The sequence below is a fragment of the Coturnix japonica genome, chromosome 16 (genome assembly GCF_054131305.1).
Source record: "Coturnix japonica strain WE chromosome 16, WE-NBRP24, whole genome shotgun sequence".
Lineage (NCBI taxonomy): Eukaryota > Metazoa > Chordata > Aves > Galliformes > Phasianidae > Coturnix > Coturnix japonica.
This window is the reverse complement of record NC_140678.1, coordinates 2,182,622-2,202,201: the sequence shown is the minus strand read 5'-3', so window position 1 is coordinate 2,202,201 and position 19,580 is coordinate 2,182,622. Positions and strand designations below refer to the sequence as shown.

Here is a 19,580-nt window from a genome sequence, read left to right as displayed (position 1 = left end):
GCGCTCTGAAGAGTGCTTGAATACTCTTAAAGTACTTGTTTTAAGCATTGCCAAAGCAGCATTCTCTGAAATACATCAGATCTCAGTGCTGAGCAGTGACACCATACATTGCTTTCAGTTGTTTCCCCATCTACCTGCTGGCTTCCCTGGTAGCGTGTATTGAAGTTAATGGAGCCATGGCTGGTACTCAAAGGTTGCTGTCTAATTTGAAGTGGTGTTTATTGTCTGTTTCATGCGGTGACTGGTATAGCTGACTGGTGCTGATAAAGAAGAACATGTTTCCCCACCTGTTTTCTCTGGTAGAGTTTTTCCTCCTCTTGGAATTGTATTATTGCTTGTGCAGGGTGAAAGTGAAACTATGCTATATCAAGGAGATGTAATGGCAAACCCACAGCGCCTGACAGAACACAGCACAGCCAGGGAACGTTACAACATGTTTTCTTTAATGTTTAGTTCTTGATTTGATTCTTTAGTCCAAAACATGAGCAGTGTGGCCAAGTGTTACACTTCATGTGTCAGACATGGGGCAGATGCATCTGCCAAGCTGGGCGCTCATTGAAAAGCAACAGCTTTGCTCACTACACTCTGTTTTTTAACACTAAAACATACATAGACTGAATTTTCCCTTTTATTTATTTTCTTTACTTTTAATTTTGTGTTTAAAATAGCGTCCGCGTGGTTTGTTTGAGGGGTTGTGTTTCTGACTGAATAGGCCTTTTTAATGTTTAAGTTACAGAGCCCTGAAATAGGGGATTTATAATGAAAATGCTGACACGGGTTTAAAGCTTTTTGAACAGTGACTCTGTATTAAAGAGCCAACTGTGCTGCCACTGAATGCTGCACTGTGACTCCCAATGGTGAGAGCCTGGATCTCTCTGGAAAGCAGTATAGGCTTAATTAGAAGTTTTATATTCTCCTTTAAACCGAAACACTTTTTTCAGCTCAAAACTCTTCAGTCTTTTTTGGTAACACGAGCAAGGTTTGTAAACACAGAGCTATGAAGGAGACCAACACATGGCTCTTTCACATAGAAAGCGTGTGCTGAGCCTGCCTGAAGGCTGGCTGGTTAGAACTGGTGTTTATATGCTTGTGATCATAGGGAAGCAGGCTTTGATGTCCTGGGGTGTTTTCTCAGCAGTGTGTGAAGCAGAAGGTTTGTACTCCACGTGACAGCACTGCACAGGGTGTCAGGACCTGCTCAGCTCATGTCAAGTGTTTCTCCCATTGCTTCTCTTGTGACTGTCTTAAAAACAGTGGGCAGAGGCAAAGCATAGAGGATTTGGAGATGGCATTCCTTGGCTTTGAACCTTTCTGCTCTTCTTTCCCTTTAATTAACCAAGATAATGGCACAGTTCTGCCTTGCAGGTGTGTTCTGAGGCTGATTGAGGAACACGTGTGTGGCTGAGCCCTGTGCTGTTCCATGTGCTCCTCTCTGAGCTGCTCCATCCTTACCTCTGGCAGATGGGACTTCATGTTCTCAGTCTATGAACTGCCTAATATTAGTCCAAGAAGATGTAGAGAATGGCTCATTGGGACAAATGCCAGCATCAAAGCTCTAGATTGACTTTTCCTCCTCTTTCCTTAGTTAGCCTTGTGTTTCCTTGCTTTTCTTTTGAGGACTGAGGCCATTGTGACTCTTGCCAGTATCCAAATGGTGCTAAGGAGCATCCAAAGGATGGGCAGCGTGAGCCTGGAGCCACAGCCTCAGCTTCTGGAAGTGCTCTGTGGCCTTTCTCATGGGTGGGGGGCCCCCATGGAGTTGAATAGGAGCCCCTGTCAGTGCAGTTCCCCTCTCTGTATGTGGAAGCACTTCCTCACTCATGGTCTCACTGTTACCATGGCAGACCTGTGTGGTGTAAATATTGCTCCTGTGCTCTTCTCTTCACACCCATAGTAACGATGCTTTTGCTGCAGAGTGTTCCTGATAGGGCTACATTTCACAGGCACCTTCCTGGAAGTCCAGCAGTGTAGATAAACTCCCTGCTTGCAGGTCCAGCAGTTAATCAGTCAGTTTGTTTTCAGTCACCACAGTTTGCTGCTGGCTGCCATAGCCCTGCTAAGTAGTGAAGTTATCCCTGTTCCCTTCTGTCTTGCTCCCAAGCCTGGTGGTGTTGTATTCACAGGATACAGAGCTAAGTCTGTATGGAACAAATGCACCCAACGTGCATTCTTTGTAGCTGAAAACATTCAGGAGATCAAGGTGACTTAAAGTGCTGGGTTAACATGCCCTCAAGTGGTTCTGTTTTCACCACAGATGCGTATTATTGTTATTACTTATACCTAGATTGATGTTATCCTGTGCTATTGTATCTGGTCTGAGCTGTGTTCTTCCTCAGCCTGAGGATAAGTTTTCCTTTGCTCTTCTGTGACTTCCTAATTTTACTTGGAAGATGCTCGTTTTCTTTCATGCTTTCTGACATGTGAAGTTAAAGACATGCTGGGCTGACCCCTGACTTTTCCTCCTTGATTATTCCACACTTTGAATCCCTGCTGGGGATGGGGCTCTGATTCGAAGCCTTCTTCCTCATTGCTCAAAGCAAAATGTTCGGTCTAAACTCTGTCCAAAAATATGGCAAGAAAAAATGTTAAAGAGGAACTTGAAGCCAGCTCAGTCATTGAGACATAAAGTCACTTTTTGGTGTTGTGTGGTGCTCAGTTCCCATTTCTTAAGGCAGTTTGTGTTCAAGCTGTGCTCCTGGGGAGCCACACAGGTGGAGCAGAGCACTGGGCTCTGTCTGCATCAGGGAGAAGAGCAGGATTATGTTCCAGAGCACTTTCTCTTGTTACAGGTAGGTGGTAACTCAATGCTCAGCAGGTTCAGCTCTGACTGTTCTGGGCATGCCTGTGGTTTCATTGCTGTCTTCTTTTAAAGGGAACAGTTTGGAAGTGAATAACAAAGGCTGAAACACAACCAGGAGGAAATGCTCGCCTGTCCTGAGCATGCTATGGGCTCCCACCTCTCCTGGATGCGACAACCTGTGAGCTGAGCCCACAGCACAGTGCTGCTGGTGCTGCAGGACAGGTCCTTGTGTTCTTCCTATCTGGAACTATGCAGTAATTGTACACTTCTACAAAGACCAGGCTGTTAACATTTGAAACCTGCTCTCTGCAACACCTGGGCAAGAGGAATTCCATAGGAATTCCTGCCTATTGTGACCTGAGCTGAAGAGCAAACCTGCAAGCGAGCTTACTAATATAGGAATTATTCCTATGGCTTAATCAGGGTGACTCATAATTGCTCGCAGGGCTTTGTCACGCTCAGTTTCACTATGAGCCCCAGCTGCCTGGCCCAAGCAGCAGCCAATCCAGGGCTGTGGTCCCACTGATTGTGTAAGCACTGCTGAGTGCCATCACTCCACACCAGGAGGGGCACATTGCTGTTTCTCAGCAGTACATGCAGCAAGGGGGGGCTTCACCTGCCTGTTGTTGGAGCTCAGTTCTCTCTGTCCCTGCTGCTGCTTGTACCAGGTACTGGTGTTCTCCTTTACCACTTCTGCCTTCCTTACTGTGGCTGCTGGTGATGGGAGCCTCATCCTTGATGGTTCTAGAGCTGGTTTGGAAGCTGTTACAATGACCAGCTTTGTGGCTTGTGCTCTTCATTCATCTTTTGCAGCTATTTATTTATTTCATAGGTTCTGTGGCAGCGAATGAAGAAGGAAATATTATTCAAAGTGAGATTAATTCCAGCAGCTTTTAGGGATTTATCCTGTTTGGTGGGTTTGGTTTTAGTTGTTTATTTCATGAGTAGTGATGGCAATGGTGTGTGCTTCAGCTCATTCTATACAACAAATAGCAAAACCATCCAGAAATGAGCCTAATTACTTAGTTCTATTTAGAAGTATATTGCACATGAAGAGCTATTGGATGCCACCAGCATTAGCTCCTGGCACTCAGGACTCACACAGGACTGTACTGTGGCTGGAGCAGCTTCACCCCCAGCATCTCTGCCCTGGAATTTGAGGTCACTGCTTTCCATGATCCTGCATTTTCTTTTCTGCTTCTATAAAAAGCTTCAGCCAGTTTTGTGGTTCCTGAACTTGCTGCTTCTTAAGTCTTATGAAGTCCAAACTTCTAAAAAGCTGATAGTCAGCAAACATCCATTTTTACTGTTAGGATGTGGAAACGAGGGAGCTCTGGCTTGCAAGGAATTGCTGATATTTGTGGCTTTCTGAGGCTGCCTGCAGGATGTGAACACTGCTGCACGCTGGGGCTGTTCCCACTTCTAACACTCAATCAGCTGTTGTGCTCCTGTTTGTGTTCAGACTGCAGGAGTGCTTTTTGCACTGTGTCCATCAGCCTGGTGTGGAGCTGTGCTGCTCTGTGTGCGGTGGCAGCAGCTCTCCAGCAGTACACTGCTCCATTTGGGGGTTGTATTGAGGGGATCCATCCCTTACAGTGTGACCCAGAGGATGGAGATAAAGAACCCATGAGGTTGGGGTGTCACTCACTGGCACTGCGTTCCCTGAGGCTCCTGACCAGGTTGCTGGGCTACTGTTGAATTAGAGCTGCACTGAGCTATTGTGCATTGTCATTTACCATCTTTGTGTTGCTCAGGCATTGAAGTTTGCACTTTCTTGAGCCCTTTTCCTTCATCTGGGCTGTTGTGTGGGAGTTTTCCTAAGGAACCAAGGCTGCTGTAGTGCAGAGAGCTGCTCTCTGCCATGCATCCAGCCCTTGAGATGTGCTGCTGAGGCACATGGATGCAGAGCAGGCAAGCAGAAATGCTGCTATTGATTTTTTTCCCCTTTATAAGTTACTTTGGCTGTAGAAGTAAAGCTGTATATTTGCTACAGCTGTTACGGGAATGTAACTGCTGCTGATTTCCTATTGAAAGCTGTTACAAACTGGAAGAAAGAGAAGTAAAAAAACCCATCTCAGTGCTCTCTGCTGAGACCAGGGATGGTGTTTTAGAGGCACCAGAGGATGTCGATATCTCTGAAGTGTGTCTGTGCTGCCAACCCTGGGGTCGGTGCTCACCACCTCTACTCAGCAGCAGCCAGGCTTTATTTGAAGTCATCTACAAAGGGAAGTTATCTGTGCCATTTGCAGTGCTATGTATTTGAATATAGTCTCAGGATTTTTTTTGTTACACGGTTTTCTGTTGCTTCGTGTTGCTTTCAGTCTGCCTGCATTGGAAGGCTGGGGGACTTGGAGCAGGTTGTGGGTTTATGCTTCCTGCTGCTTGGTTGGGGTGGGGGTCTGGGTATCTCAGTGCAGGCTTCACAGGTCAGCAATGGATCCTCTTGTCACACCCATGGAGTGGGGAGGGCTGAGCTGTTCTTTAAGCCAACCTTTCAGTTTCACCTGCGTTGTGAAGTCGTGATAAACCTTTGCCTTGTTTTGTGTTGAAGCCTTTCTCTCACCACTTCCTTCCAAAAGGTGTAAATTAAAACTTCATAGGATCTCTTGTCAACCACCCAGTGGCATCAGAGAAAAACATAAAGCCAAAGAAGAAAGCAACCCAAAAAGAGTGAAGAAAAAAGCATCTCCTGGGTGGCTACACTGAAGTTCAGGCTGCTTTGCTTCATGCTGACTGAGCCTTTTTCCTGTATGTCTTCACTATGGGCTGCAGGTCAAAGTCTTCATTTATGTAGCCCAATTTGCAAGCTGTGCTGCAGTAAATGGTGTGCTTTGGGAGGGAGAATACCTTGAATATTTCAACATCTTTTCTGTGTATATAGATGGGACAGGAGCATGGCTCTGCCCGAGGAATCCATCTGCAGCCCTTTGTGTTTGGGAGATGTCACATCAAGCAGCTTTTGCTTCAGCATCAGCACTTGATGTGAGTGAGGTTCTTACTGCTGAGCAGGTTGCTGTTGGGTAGGGCTGTGTGTATGCAGCCCCTAATGAGGCTCTAGGGCTGCACGTGGTAGGCAGGCTGCTTTTTGGGAACCCTGGTGCTGGTATTTGACTAATAAATCAAGAGGCCTGAGGTCAGTACATTAATTAGGATGCTGGGGTGCTAGTGGAGTGTTTTTAACTACTTTAGCTCCCAGGCTTATGGACTATAAAGCCCAAGTGTGGATTTTATAGCGCAATAAAAAGAAACACTTCTGGTAGTAAAAGAATGAGACAAATCTATGGTGAAATAAGGTCAGTGAAAAGGATCCTGACAATTCTGGGCCTTGGTGCAGCCTCCACACGTGAACCCTGTTCCCAGAGCTGTCCTGCCATGATGGCTGCACATGGACAGGAGCAAACAGTCACTTTAGTTTTGCTTTCTGTTCCAGATGCAGAGATAATGTTGTCAGCTGAAAGGTCGCTTGATTTTCTTTTTTAAAGGGACTCTGACTCAGAAGTTGACTTTTGAAAAGTACCCCTTGTAGCAAGTAATACCTTCCAAGTGATCAAAGCTGGGTGGGTGGCCCTATATAAGCTACTCAGAGAGCTGAAGGCACTGGCCATGTGTGTTCCTGTTGGTGCCAGGGTTGTTTTAGAGTGGTGGTCCCCCACCATCATGGGTCACATTCTTCTGGCTGTGAGAACTCAGCCTGGCATTCATCGGGCTGAATTAAGTGTCTGCGTGCTAATAGATGCTGATTACTGGTGGCATGTGGGTATCTTGCAGGCCTTTGTCTGGTGTTTCAGCTGCTTCCCAACAGCTCCTGCTTGCCAAGTTACTTAGTAAGCCAGTGTGAGTTGCTGTGCAAATGAGCAGTCTTGGGAAATGGATCATTTTTAGTGAGGGCTTTGCTCAGAAGTGCAAAATCCTTTTGTGTATTGAAAAGAAAATTCCTCAAGCTAAAATCCAGCACTTTGTCTACTGCAGAAATCACTGACCTACAATGGTCTGCCAGATCTGTGCACAGTGTTTGTGCTGAGGCAGGAGGGGGTGCTTCATGCAAGTTCACTGCATGGATGAATTCCAGGTGTGGTGATATTTGAGAGCTCAGTTTCCTAGTAAAACACCTCTCTGTTCTGGCAGGCATTTTGCAGTCTATTTACTGATGTCTTAGCTGGGTTTGCACTTGGACCTGCTTTCTTCCCCTTCCCAAACCATAAGTGTGTGTTTCTTTTCCATTGCAGGACATGGTACAGGGTGAAGAGCACAGATAAAGAACCTCCTGTCACTCTGCAGCCTGCTCCCCCTGAGGACTTCATGCAGAACACAGGCTGATGCCCTCAGCACACGTGGCCATGGATGGGGGGAAGAGCTGCTCTCAGCATGAGCAGCAGCCTGCAGCTGATGCCCTCTACAGCATCCCTGGCTTCTGCTCCCCACTTGCCATGTCGCCCATGGAGGTGAGTATGCAGGGTGACCCCAGGGTGTGATGCCCAGGGCCTTCAGGAGGAGTGTGGGTAGGGCACAGACACCAGTCCCCCCCCCACTGCATCTCAGGTGTCTTTATGTGCATATACAGGAGCTGTGTACCAGAATTCCTAGGCAGCTGTCCAGGAGCATGAAGTATTGATTGCTAATGCTGAAAGGTTGTGGTGATGGCTGTCAAATGCTTTTGAAATAGGAGGGGAAAAAAAACGGGTATGCGATTAAAATGATCCCTCTTTACATGGTGGGAATTGCCAAACTGCTAAGGAAAGTGCTGGAGACTTTGTGCAAGATCATAAAAACTTTGTTTCCGTGTCACTCCTCGCTCTGAGAGATACTAAAGCTGTGGCTCTGCCCACCTGTGTCTTTTTGAGAGTGGCAGAGGTGAATAGGGTTGTTTTAAAAGCCATACTGGGACAAACAAGACTGAATCCCTGATGTGTTCTGAGCAGGGCAGAAAGCAATCCACATCCCTGCAGTTCTCTGATCATAAATCACGTTTGATTTGTAAACCATATTCTCACATTCAGGAATACAAAACGAGGCCCATCTTACCATGTGCCTGGTGCTTCAGACGTGGGTGCTGCAGGGGGAAGGCAAAGAGGCATTGGAGGGGAGTTGTGCTGGTCCTCTGCTCTGACCATTCTGTGCTCTGCTTTCAGAGTTCCATGCTGGCTGCCGACTCGTGGAGTGACTGCTATCCTGCTCCTTTCCCAACCTCATCTTTCCCAAGTGAAAACCAGTGAGTGCTGTTCTCCTTTCTATAATTCTCCTCTGCTCTTGCACACCCTGTGATTCAACTGTTTCTGAGTGCTTTCCTTGTTTATTTCTCTAAGTGATGGGGAAATAATTGCATCACAGTCATCTTGTGGCATTTCATAAACTGCTGCATCTTGGAAAAAGCAGCAAACAACTTAAAAGAAGACAAAACACGAAGAAACAAAGCCTTGATTTCTGGTAAACCTGGTGGCTGCTGCAAAGGAGAAACAGCCTTGTTTCTGCCTGGGTTTGTTACACTAATGGAGTTCTTAAAAACACCCCATTAATACAGTACAGGTGAATTAATTCATTGTGCATTTGTAGCTTTATGCAGATAGCGTTGACAAGAAAGAACAAACAACTGGTGCTGGGGCCAGACTTGTGTGAGGTGACATTAAAATCTATTGCTGTGTAGGTGATTGGAAACTGGGTAAATACTATAATCTCATGTCTTTGTTGGAAGACTCAATACAGCTCCTCACTGTGCAAAGCAGAATTTGTGAGTCTGTCTTTTTATTCTTCAGGTTGTAACTGATGCTCTTCACTGATAAACTCACTCCACAAGGTGTGAAATGATGAGCATGGGCTCATGTGAGAAACTGTGATTTCCTCTTAAGCTGCCCTGTGCAGAAAATCACCTAGATTACATGCTGCAAATAGCATTTTGAGGTGGGGGTCTGTGTATAACAGTAAGTGATGTTATCATCCTTTGTGATGTACCTCTATCCTGGAGCAGAAGGATGAACACTAGGGATGGCAGGAGGTAAAATGGCCTTGTGCTATTTGGGACTCTGCGGGGACTGGGCTGCTCTGGTCTCTTTGTGAATGCAGGGAGTGGCACAGATGCAGGATGTGTTTTTATTTAGGTTAGAAGTGGAAGGAAGGAAAGTAAAAGGAGAGTTTGATACCATCAGTTAGTAACTGTGTTCCCAGTGCTTGGGGATTTAGTTTAACCTCCTTCCTGTATGGATTTCTGCAGAATGGAGGTCCATCCTCATGGGTGTCGAAGTTCCAGCCTGGCTGTCAGCAGTGATACTCAGCTTCTGTGCTCAGAGGGGTGGGAGCCCTTTTAGTTCTGAATTAGTTCTGCTTGTTTCTCCTGTGCCTGGTCCTCCTCAGCCTGCAATGTGAGCTGGCCAGCAGGTGGAATGTAACAGGGTGTTCTTGATGCAGAATTACCAAGAAGCTGTCCCATAGGTGCCGAATGGAGCCGTGTCAGCTGCTCCCTGAAATGAGAATTCAGAAGGACGTATCTGCTAAGTTCAGTATCTGCTTTTAGCTAGCCTGACTCTGATTGGAAAAGAGTATACTTTTTGAGCATGATTCCTGTAAATTACAGTTGGTGAATTCTCAAGAGGGCTGTAACAGAATTTCTGTTTTGCTGTATCAAACCACAGGATTAGATTGTGTTTGTCTATTGTGTTGGGATTTTTTTTTCCCCTTTGACCATTTGTTCTGGTTGTTGCCCTTCGCTTTTCTCTTCCCCAGTGCTGCTCTTTGCTGTTTGTGTCCGATCTACTGGAAATGTTGCAGCCTTTATCCTGCAAAGACATGCCTGCTTTTAATGCAAACACATACATGTTGACTTTGTTACCGTTTCTTTAGGAAGTGAGTTTCATTGTAGCTTTTATTTGCTCTAGAATTTAGCCAAGACTACACCTTTAGCTTCCTGTTTCTCATTCCCTGGTAACTGTAAAAATTACCTTTCAGGTGAATTTTTCCCTTTATGTGTTTCATGGAGAAGTAAAGAACTCTGTCCTTTCATACTGGAAAACTGCAGCTGAATCTGATACAGGGCTGGGATGTCATAGGTAGAAACCTTGAAATCTCATTTGCGAATGGCTGTTTGAACATGGCTTACTCTCATGGCAACAGCCTTGTCCCAAAGCTGGTTTTTCCTGTTTCTTTTCAGTAGTTTCATGCTAGAGAATTTGTTTAAAAGATACCAAAGTTTGCCTCTTTCTTTCAGGCTTCTTTTAACCTGGAGATGTAAACAGTGTATTAAACGTTTCTGGTAGAACAAAAGATGTTCGAGTTCCCTGTAGGGGAGAGCTGGAGCTCGGTTAATTTCTAGGTTAAGTGTCCCTGAAGAGCTGGGCTTTTTGCAGCAGTCAGCTCAATACTTCCCTTCCTTCAAGGAATTGTAGGTCAGCTCACTTGATGCTGTTGAAAGGGGGTTGTGACACGTGTACAAAACGTATCTCTCCAAAACTGGAGCACAGATTTCTTCCGTGGTTTCTAAAACAGGCAGCCCCATTCTTTTCCCTGCTGTTTTCATGCACTTCTCCACTTTACCACCTGTAAGTGGAGCACTGCTTGCTGTGATAGTAGAGCAGGTTTTGAAATGCCTGAGTTGGTGTGCTGACAGGGTAGAAGAGTGCCTAGATCAATGCCTGGGCAGCCTGTGGACTCTGCTCATTTGCTTCCTGGAAATGTGGAGCTTGCATCTCTAAGTGTAGGGCTGTACCATCAGGGCATAAATCCTGCCCAAAGCCCAGAGCTGGTCTCCAGTGAAATTGCAGCATGGAGCCAGAAGGGATTCAGATGCATTGATGAGCAGCTGGTGCGAGGTTATGGCAAGCTTAAGTTGTCAAGGGATGGCAACCCACCTCCTGGGAGGGATGTGAATTGCTCTGGCTCACCTGAGGTGTGGATTCCAGTAAGAGCCTGTCTGCAGTGCGTTCCTCTGGCTCCTGCTATTGAAAATGCAAGTTGTTTTTTAATTATTTTTAAAGAACGAGCAAACAAAATGCCCAAGAAGTTTCCTTAGCAGTATGTGAAATAGCCTTTACCCAGAGACCCGCTGGCTGGACTGACATCAAATGGCTGGGGTGAGTCAGATGTCACTTCAGGTTTTGCCTTGTACCAAACTGTTCCACTGCTTCTATAATTAGAGTGGGTGGCAGCAAAAAAGCAGCCTTGCTCTTTAAAGCAATTGTCTGAAATGGATGTAATCCCAAGCTCACAAAGTCCCAGAGCTGCTGGGATCAAAGGGTTTCTCTGCTTTATTCCTTACAGAAGGGTAGGAAGCATGTGTGCAGTAAGGCTTGTTGGGTTCTAAACGTTGTATGCCTTCATGTGCTTCCCTTCATGTTTTCCTACAGGGAGATGTCCCTTTGGTTGTGTTTCCAAGTGCTCTTTTTTCTTACAGATGACTGAATTTAGCTTTGTTACCTTGCTTTGCAATGTGGGGTGGAGAGCGGAACCCGTAGCTGTTGAAGGTGTCATTGTGTTGTCACATGTAACCTGATTGAAACTGAGCTCTTGAGCCAGGTTCTTTGTGACAGAGGGGAGGACCAGCATATTCCTCCTTCCTTTTGGTTTCACTGGAGGCTCTGGCTTCCCATGGAATGCAGCAGGGTGGGAGCACTGAGCTGCTGTAAAGCATTGCCCTTCTGAGGGCACCAAGCAGGGTCCTGCATTGGAGCAAACACAGCACCCTATGCATGAAGAGCACAGTGCTTCTCCAGGGCAAACTCTTTCCTCAGTCCAAGAAGGAAGTGCATCTCACACTCGCAGATTTCAAAACCAAGGTTAAAGGAAACAAAGCAGCATGCCAGCACTGCTCAATTCCACAGCAATTCAGGCCAAGGAGGCTGGGGCTATCTTAGTTTCCTTCCTGTTACCTTGGCTGACTCCTGTCTAACCCACGAGGCACTGCAGAGGTAGGAGGCAATGCTCGCTTCTCTCTTAAAATAGTTTCTCTGGTTAGTTTGTTAAGCCAGGCTCTGTCCTTATGCAGGGGAGAGAGCACAGCAATTCCAGCTGGAAAGCATTTTAAACAAGCCCTTCCCTATCCATAAATACTTCACTTCCCAGAAGCTGTGCACAGAGTTTAATTGGGCTGAATGGATTGAGGACACTGTCTTTAATGATGTAAAAAGAAGGGAAAATGAGCAGATAAGTGTGTTTGAACATAAATGCGTGTAAGTGTGTTGTATGGGTGAGCTGCTAGCTACACGTGGTGTCCCAGTTGTTTCATAATACTTCAGCAGCAGAGTCATCCCCAGCTCTGTTCCTGGATGGTATTTCTTCTTAAATTTTGCTTCTCCTTCCTTTTGCTAAAGTTTATTGCTCTGAGTTCTGTAACCTTGGCACCGTGGAGAGAGCACACAGCTGGCTGCAAGAGGAAACAGTCTGATGGGGTGAAACGTTTCAGTGATTCCAGCATAAAAACATGTTGGGTGGCGATTGCCCAAGCAGCATTGAGTGCATGGCCCTTACGGGAAGGATTACAGAGCACATTCCTGCTGCTGCTCGTGTGTAATAGCAAAGCGGAGGACAGCCATGGAATACAGAGCAGAGGCTGCTCCTGGGAAGGAGGAAGGGAATTGCTCTTTTGCTGTTCTGCCCTCCTTTCTGCTCAGAGGAAGCCGGAGCTTGGGGCAGGGAGGCAGGAGGAGATGGCAATTGCCCTCCCCAGCAGGGACCGATCAGAAGACCTTTGCTTTTCTCTCTTGTATTAGGTCAGTAGAGGTTTTGCCTTGTAACGAGCTATAATCGGTTACATCTGAAATCCATCTCTCTCTGGACTAATGGTTCTGTCTGGGCTTGCATGTTCCTAACCCTTCAGTTTCTATCTGTCTTTGCTCTGTGGCTGTATTCCCTGCAGGAGTACGAAGGGGCTGTTAGCTGTCGCAGCCTGCAGGCTCGATGTGCTGATTGCAGGGAGGGCTGCCTTGTTTTTATGCCCTGAGCAGGGGCTTAGGTGTGACATTTCCATGCAACTTGATGCTTGTCCTTACGTAGCGTGACTGTCAGGTTCTGTCATGCTGTCACACATTAGGCCCTGGGACATCTCAGAGCCTCAATTTTGCTTTGTTGTCAGGGCTGAAACATCTAATTCTGCAGACTCTTCTGCAAAGTCCTTCTTAGTTTACACAGATTGTTGAGAACTCAATTCTTGGTCTGAAGGTAGATCCTGTAGTTGGCTGCTTTTTGCCTCATCTGGATCGCCTTAGCTTTTCTAAATCAACTTCTTGTGTGTGTCATCCCATAATTGCCCCTTCACTGCTGCTGATGGAGTCTGAAGCGACCTGAGGGATGCTAAGGACCCACAGGAAGTAACTGCTTTTCCCATTTCCTTACAGGCAATATTTTAATTCCCCTCACGATTTTTATATGAATCCCATCAGCAGACCACATTTCTTGGATACAAACTGTGCATCTGTGGACCCCACTGACTTCTTACCAAAAAATGGTGATTTTCCTCAGGTAAGTACATTGCTACTGATGGCTTTGGGGAAAACGGTGCTTTGTGATGGGTGTTGGTTTATTAGGACTGTAGAGTAGAGGGGAAAGGAAGAGAGTCATAAATTCCTCTGACACCAGTTTGGAGGAGGTGTGTGTAATTGGGGTGCAATTCCCAGCAATAAAGCAGCTATCGGCTTGCTAGGAGCTTATCTGTGATGCAATTGCTTGCCTTTGAAAATGATATTAAATGTAAACACAAAGGACATGGGAGAATCATTTTGCAGGAGGGTGTAGGTAAGTGTGAATTTGAAAATGCTTCAGTCAGTTAAATCATTTACCTTCTGAAACTTCCTTCACTTGTGAACGTTGCATGTGCTCTCGCTAATTAGAAGTGGTGGTTCCTGACCAGTGGATCTTTAAGGATTGCATCAGTTCAGTGCCCAAACTGAGATCCCAACCAGATGGTTGCTTGCAGTGTGGAAGGAGTCTCCATACCTCATCTGGCATCCCATGGGAGGACCCACAGGCATCCTCACCTCAGGGGATCCCTTTGGAAGGTGTCTTTCTGTAGGTTTTTTGAAGTGTTTCATTTGTTTTTTGGCAATGCCTTATAGTAAGATTAGCCAATAATGACTGCAAAGAGACTTATCTGACAGTGCCGACTGAATAAAGAAGGAACTGACTACATCCCTTCCAGGGGCTGATGTAGATATTAGCAGTGTCTGGCTGAGTTTGTTCTTTGCAGTAGTTCTTGTTTGTTTAGTTCTGTTTTAACTCAGCATCAGTAAATTTGCAGAAAGTTACCTTGCTTTGACCTGTCAGTTCAATAGCCAAACTGAGTGACCCTGTAGTCCCGGCCTTTCTCTCTCAGTAAGTTGCTGAACTGATTACCAGGGGAGCAGATGAAGTTTGCCATCCCGTGCTTCATACACTGCAGAGAAGCAGCCAGGGAGGAAGAGAGCAGATGGTGATACAGAGCATCCATTGACTTCCAACCCCTGCCTTATGTCCTGAGCTGTTGTGTGTGACTTTCCCTTATGACAAAGGATGAGAAGAGACAGAACTGCAGCAGGCTGGAACATGCTGTAAACCATGTGTAGAATACTCCCATGTGCAGAATACTCATTTGGAGTAGATGGTGCTACAAGGAACTTATGCTAGAAATTTCAGAGTAATTAATTTATTTGGCTACTTCTTTTAATGTGACCTGATTAGCAGGTTTGCTGGGGGCTCCATAATTGATGACAGATTGGACCTTGTAGCCTCAGAGGTACCCAGAGATTCAAAGGAAACTTTAAGGTGCGCAGAGTCGTGGTTTATGTTCAGAATCTTCATCCATGCTGTCTATAAGTCAAGCTTTTTTTTTCTGGTCTCAAAGAGGTTTACCGGCAGAGCCAGGCTTCCTCTGAGTGTGGGAACCAGCTAATCTGCACATCGCAGCTGATCTGCCTCAGGTTTGTGAGTTGGTGTGACAGATAAGCACACGGGCAGTGTTTGGGTGTGTGTGAAATGGAGCTGAGTTTGTTTCCCTTCCCTCTTCTGCGTTAAGGTAAAGGCTGACATTTGCAGACACTTCACGATTAATTCTAAGCATGTCCTGCAAGGTAACCCAGAGGTCATGAGGGTAAATAGGGCACTATGGGAGTACTTAGTGCTGGCTTTGTGCTTCAGCACATCACAAAACACTCCAGTAAGCCCTGGTGAGCTTTTGGATGTTCATTTCTGTAATGCTGAATGTCAGGACACAAATACAGATAACCTTTTTCCTTTGTAATCTTTCTTCTCCCTGCATGATTCAGTAGAGATGCCTCAGCTTCTTGCTCTGCACTGAATGTGGTGTTGGGAGTGTTGGAGTATGGGCTGAATTGGTTCAGCAGGGAAGAGCAGTTTGATTGTAAAAAGAACTTGATTGAGAAACATGATGTGAATTTTATTTATAGCAGTAGGAAACAGCAAACTGATGCACGTCTCCTCAAGGGAGATATGGTAATTCCTGCTAACTGTACTTCTGTTTTATTGGGGGAGAGAGGATTTGAACCTCTGTGAGACTGATTTCTGCAGGCTTGGATGTATGTAAGCTGGGGTTTGAGCTCTTTAAGGTAAACTCCTGATGTGAGAGCATAAACTGAGCTCCTTGAGCAAAGCTGCTGGTGGCTCATCTGCTGCACCAGCATGGTTCATCGCCAGTGCTGGTGTTGTGATGCTACTCTTGACTAGAGTCTTCTGCTTGGATTAAACCAGATAAGTAGGTGAATTATAGTAGCATTGATCTTTGCCTCCTGATGAATTAATTGTGGGAGGAATGAGACAGAAATGTGATCTCATCAACTTGTGGAAACCATTTTAGAGACCGTGATGGGAAGAAGGAGATGGGTCTTCTTCACAGGTCTCAGTTTGCAGGTCTGTGTAGTTTGGCTGATGGGTTTAACGGGAAAGAGGTTTAATTATTTCTTTTACTTATGTATTTTCTAGTATGTGAGTGGTCAGTCGGCTTCCTTCCCCTGCTGTGTGCAGCAATCGATCTCAGCCAGCTTGGCAAGAACAAAATTTAGAGATCGTTTCTGAAAAGGAGCTGCTTCTCTATGGTGGCTGTGTGATGGAAGAGCAGAAGGGCTCTGAAACAAACAGCACATAAAACAACCTCAGGTGATTTCCAGGGAAAATAAATGCGAAGATCTGTCCCTGCTCTCATCCTTCTGGGGGAGGAAGCAGCAGAATGGAGTGAGGTGACTGTAGGCAGCTATGCTTTTGCATTGACCTTTTCCAAGGCAAATGCTGGGAGGCTGCACCACACTTGCAAGAGTTCTTCAGTTTCATGTACAGCGATAGGGAATTGTTCATCACTGAGCCTGCTGCAGCCAAACCAGTTCTCTTGCTCAGACATTGTACTGCATAGCAGCTGGTAGTGCCATGTATGTATGTTCCCATTAGAAATAGCATTTCTGTAAGTTTTTCTGTTCTGTATGGTGGTTCTCAGTAAGTCTGTGCACTGAGCACTGTGGACTGAGACTTCCATGGCAGTAATCTATCAACCTGTGTGCATTGAATCTGAGAAACACCGAAAAAGACTCTTGTTAGAGCTTTGTTTTCCAGTGTGAAGCTGAGGTAGCACCGTGGAGATGTGCTGGCTGCCCAGAGCTGCTGCAATGTGGATGGATGCTTGTCACCAGGTGTCTGTGTGCCACTGATGTGCAACACTTGTTTTGTGCTCTCCTGCCTCTCGGAGGCGTTCTGTCTTCATTCATCCTGTGCTCTGCTGAGGTACAGCACCAGGTCAGCAGTTCTGAATGCGCAGCTCTTGACTTCCTTAAGCTTCCTACAGGGCTTGCTGCAAGTGCTCTGACACTGGTGCTAACGTGGAGGCTCATTGATAAAACAGAGTGCTTTCTATCCAAAGAAAAGCTGATGATTTTTTTTTCACTAGGAGCCAAAATTGGAGCCTGGATCTCAGAGAGAGCAGGCAATTGACTGGAGGCAGTGACATTCATGTGGAGTCATCCGGGAACATCCTGGAGGCTTTCCATCCCTTGCTTCAGCAGTGTTTTCCATTTTACTGATTTCATGCTCTCCCAGCTGCCAAACTGTTAAATATTAACAACTTGCCTGGAAAGCTGAAACATCTCATTCAGAAGGTGAGGGAGCGGCTTGGCTGATGACATCTTTCCTAGTGACTATGCAGGAAAGTACCTGTCTTTTCCATGCTTTCCTGCTGTGGCAGGAGTGGCAGGAGCTGTTAAGCTTTGTGCTGTCAGGACCATGCCAGACAGAAGACTGAAACCCAAGAGAGAACATGAAGAGTTTGCTGCACGCTTTGGTAAGAGGTTCTTGATTAAATCTGTGGTCTCCGGGCAGCCAAGATAGATTGGGTGCTTATGTGAGAGCTGTCTTCATACGTGAGTACACATTATCCTCTCATCTTTGTTTAGATACAAGAATGCAATCTGTGATCATTCAGCAGTGCAAAGAGCTTGCTGTACCCTGGGGTCATGGTGTTCTGTGTCTTAGCAGCCTGCCATTGCTGTGCTGTCTGAAGGGACAGAGTGGGGAAAGTGGTGGAAATGGCAACTATCAACTGTGATTTGGGGCCATCCCTATGTGTGATCTGACAGTGAGCTGCTGAGTGCTGCATCCCTGACACGACCCTACAAGCAGGATCCCAGCCTGGTCTCAGACTGCATTTAAAAGCAGTTTCTCTTCAGAATTTTCCAGCAATGCACATGATACTGAAAGTGGATTGAAAAGGTCTAAAGATCAAATGCCTGATGATTTTGTCAAGATGTTTGTGCTCTAAATACTTCCTGTTGCCAGTAGTGATCTCAGAATTATTCTTGTACCCTGGGGTTTGAGGAACCCAGGGGTGCACAGAATGGCAAGGCTGACGTTCCTTCCTTCAGCGTTAGTTTTTGGTTCCTCATCTCTCTGTGTTTTGTTCCAGAGCTCCTCAGGCCTGTCTTCAGAATGTAAAGACTTTGCTGGGCTGAGGATGCTGTGAGTGGGAGTCACCACACATCCTAATTACTCTGGGAATTTCTTTTTGGGTTGAATCACTCACTGCTGCCATTGGGTCTAGAGAGAAGCAATTAGTGTGCATCACAGCAGCCTCACTGAATGCCTTCTGCACACTGGAAAAGATGCTTCATTTGCATGATCAGAGCAGTCTAATGTGAACTTCTTTCCTCCTCAATATTTGTTTTTTTGGCTTGCCATTGGGTGATTCATCCTTGCCGGTCTGTTGGCATTCTTTTTATAAACAAGTGGCTTAAATTAAGGTTTAGAAAATAGTTGTGTGAGACCATATTGGAGTCTGATAGCATGTCTTGATCCTGGGAACTGCTGTCTTAAGCCAAAGTCTTGCACAGACCCTGTGGTGTCATCTTCTTAAGGAAAAATATCCCCTGAAGGCACGTACAGCCTTAGAAGTCAAGGTCCTGAAGAGAAGGACTTTGGTTTCCATAGCTTCACTCCCTCTCTGCTGTTTATTCCTCTAACCTCAAAGCCTGAAGTCCAGAGGTGCTGGGGAGCCTGAAACCTGTATACAGTAATTCTGTTGCAAAAGCCCTTTTCTGCTTCCTTATGCCTGCGTTAGCTTTTATTGCTGCTAGTAAGAACTGTTAACTGTCCCAACAAAACACTCAGTGCAGAAGGTTTTAATTTATACTCTAGCAAATGATGTCCCCAGCGTGCACAATGATGTGCATGCTAAGCTGCAGTGTGTGCCCTGGGCCTTATCTTAAAAGCAAAGGAACATCTGTTTCCCTTTGCTTAACTTGATTCAGCTTGTTCCTTCTGTCTATCCAGTACAGCATTTCCTTGCACACACAGAACCTCCTCTGCTGGCTGCATGTGTCATAGAATTACATTGAGGAATGGAGCTCCATGCAGCAGGGATGAACAGCTCCTGGTGAGCATTGGAAGGCAGTTCTGAAGTGAGCTCTGCTGAAGCTCATTCCTTTTATCCTGCAGCAAAACAGTGTGCACATGGCTGCAAGGAAAGCTCAGATACCCTCTGGGATCTGCATTGTACATTGGGCTGGAGGAAGGGGCTGAGGCTGTGGGGGGCAGTGGTGGCACAGCCATTCACAGCAGTGCTGTAGGGATGCATTCATGCTGTTTGATCTCTGTTCTGTGTAGTGGTGATCATAAACCAGCCCTCTCCTTGCCACCAGCCCCCTGTTAGTCTTGTTAAAATAGTGAATTAACCTACTCTTAAAAAAAAATAGTCATTTTTAGAAGGACTTCAGTGCACAGAGCTGTAGTGATTTAAGAGAAATCTATGTAGCAGTTATTAAATTACATGAAGGATTTGGTTCTGACTGGTATGAAGAGTTTCCTGGAATAAGAAACAACCTGGAATTTCCTATTGCTGTCCTGCACTTACATCTACAGGGAATACAGATAGCAAAATCAATTAAAGACAATTAATGGCTTGGGCACTTGGAACATGCTGCTTTACATGCCCACATCTTTGTTTTTGCACTGCAGGGCCAGCTTTTTGGCCTGACTTAATGACACTTTATAAACCCTTTTTGGTGAGGTGCTGGACATTCAAGGCCTTGTGGAACAGAATGTGATTGCAGCAGCACATCCTACCTGGCTGCAGTCAGTGCAGGTCTGCTGCTTTGTGGCCATGTTCCCCAAGCCCTGTGTGTGTGTGTGTGTGTGTGTGTGTGTGTGTGTGTGTGTGTGTGTGTGTAATCACCATTGCTGGCTCAGGTGCCTCCTCCCCTCCAGCCCTGTTGGTTTTCATCTGTTTTGTTGGCTTCAAATGCTGTGTCCCTTCTTAAACAGGAGAGGAAGCAACAGGGCTGCATTCTGAAGTTCTTGCAAGCGTTCTTCTCTTCATAAAGCTAGCAAAAGTGAG

The 19,580-nt window shown here is 45.9% G+C and overlaps 1 protein-coding gene across 9 annotated transcripts in view; it reads left to right on the top strand.

The window, feature by feature from the left end:
- The window catches only part of SBNO2 (strawberry notch homolog 2), a 51,653-nt gene that overhangs the window by 3,923 nt on the left and 28,150 nt on the right, over nucleotides 1–19,580 (top strand). For 6 of the 9 annotated variants that reach the window (XR_014935040.1, XM_015886273.3, XM_015886263.3 and 3 more), the window contains 3 exons: nucleotides 7,027–7,242; nucleotides 7,930–8,009; nucleotides 13,117–13,240. Coding sequence is in view for 6 of the 9 variants with exons in the window: in XM_015886273.3 (XP_015741759.2) it covers nucleotides 7,117–7,242; nucleotides 7,930–8,009; nucleotides 13,117–13,240 (330 nt within the window). In the remaining 3 variants the exon portion in view is untranslated. Of the gene's footprint in view, nucleotides 1–7,026; nucleotides 7,243–7,929; nucleotides 8,010–12,268; nucleotides 12,493–13,116; nucleotides 13,241–16,896; nucleotides 17,034–19,580 lie in introns of those variants that run through there. The other 3 variants (XM_085517704.1, XM_015886269.3, XM_085517703.1) reach the window with 3 other exon arrangements.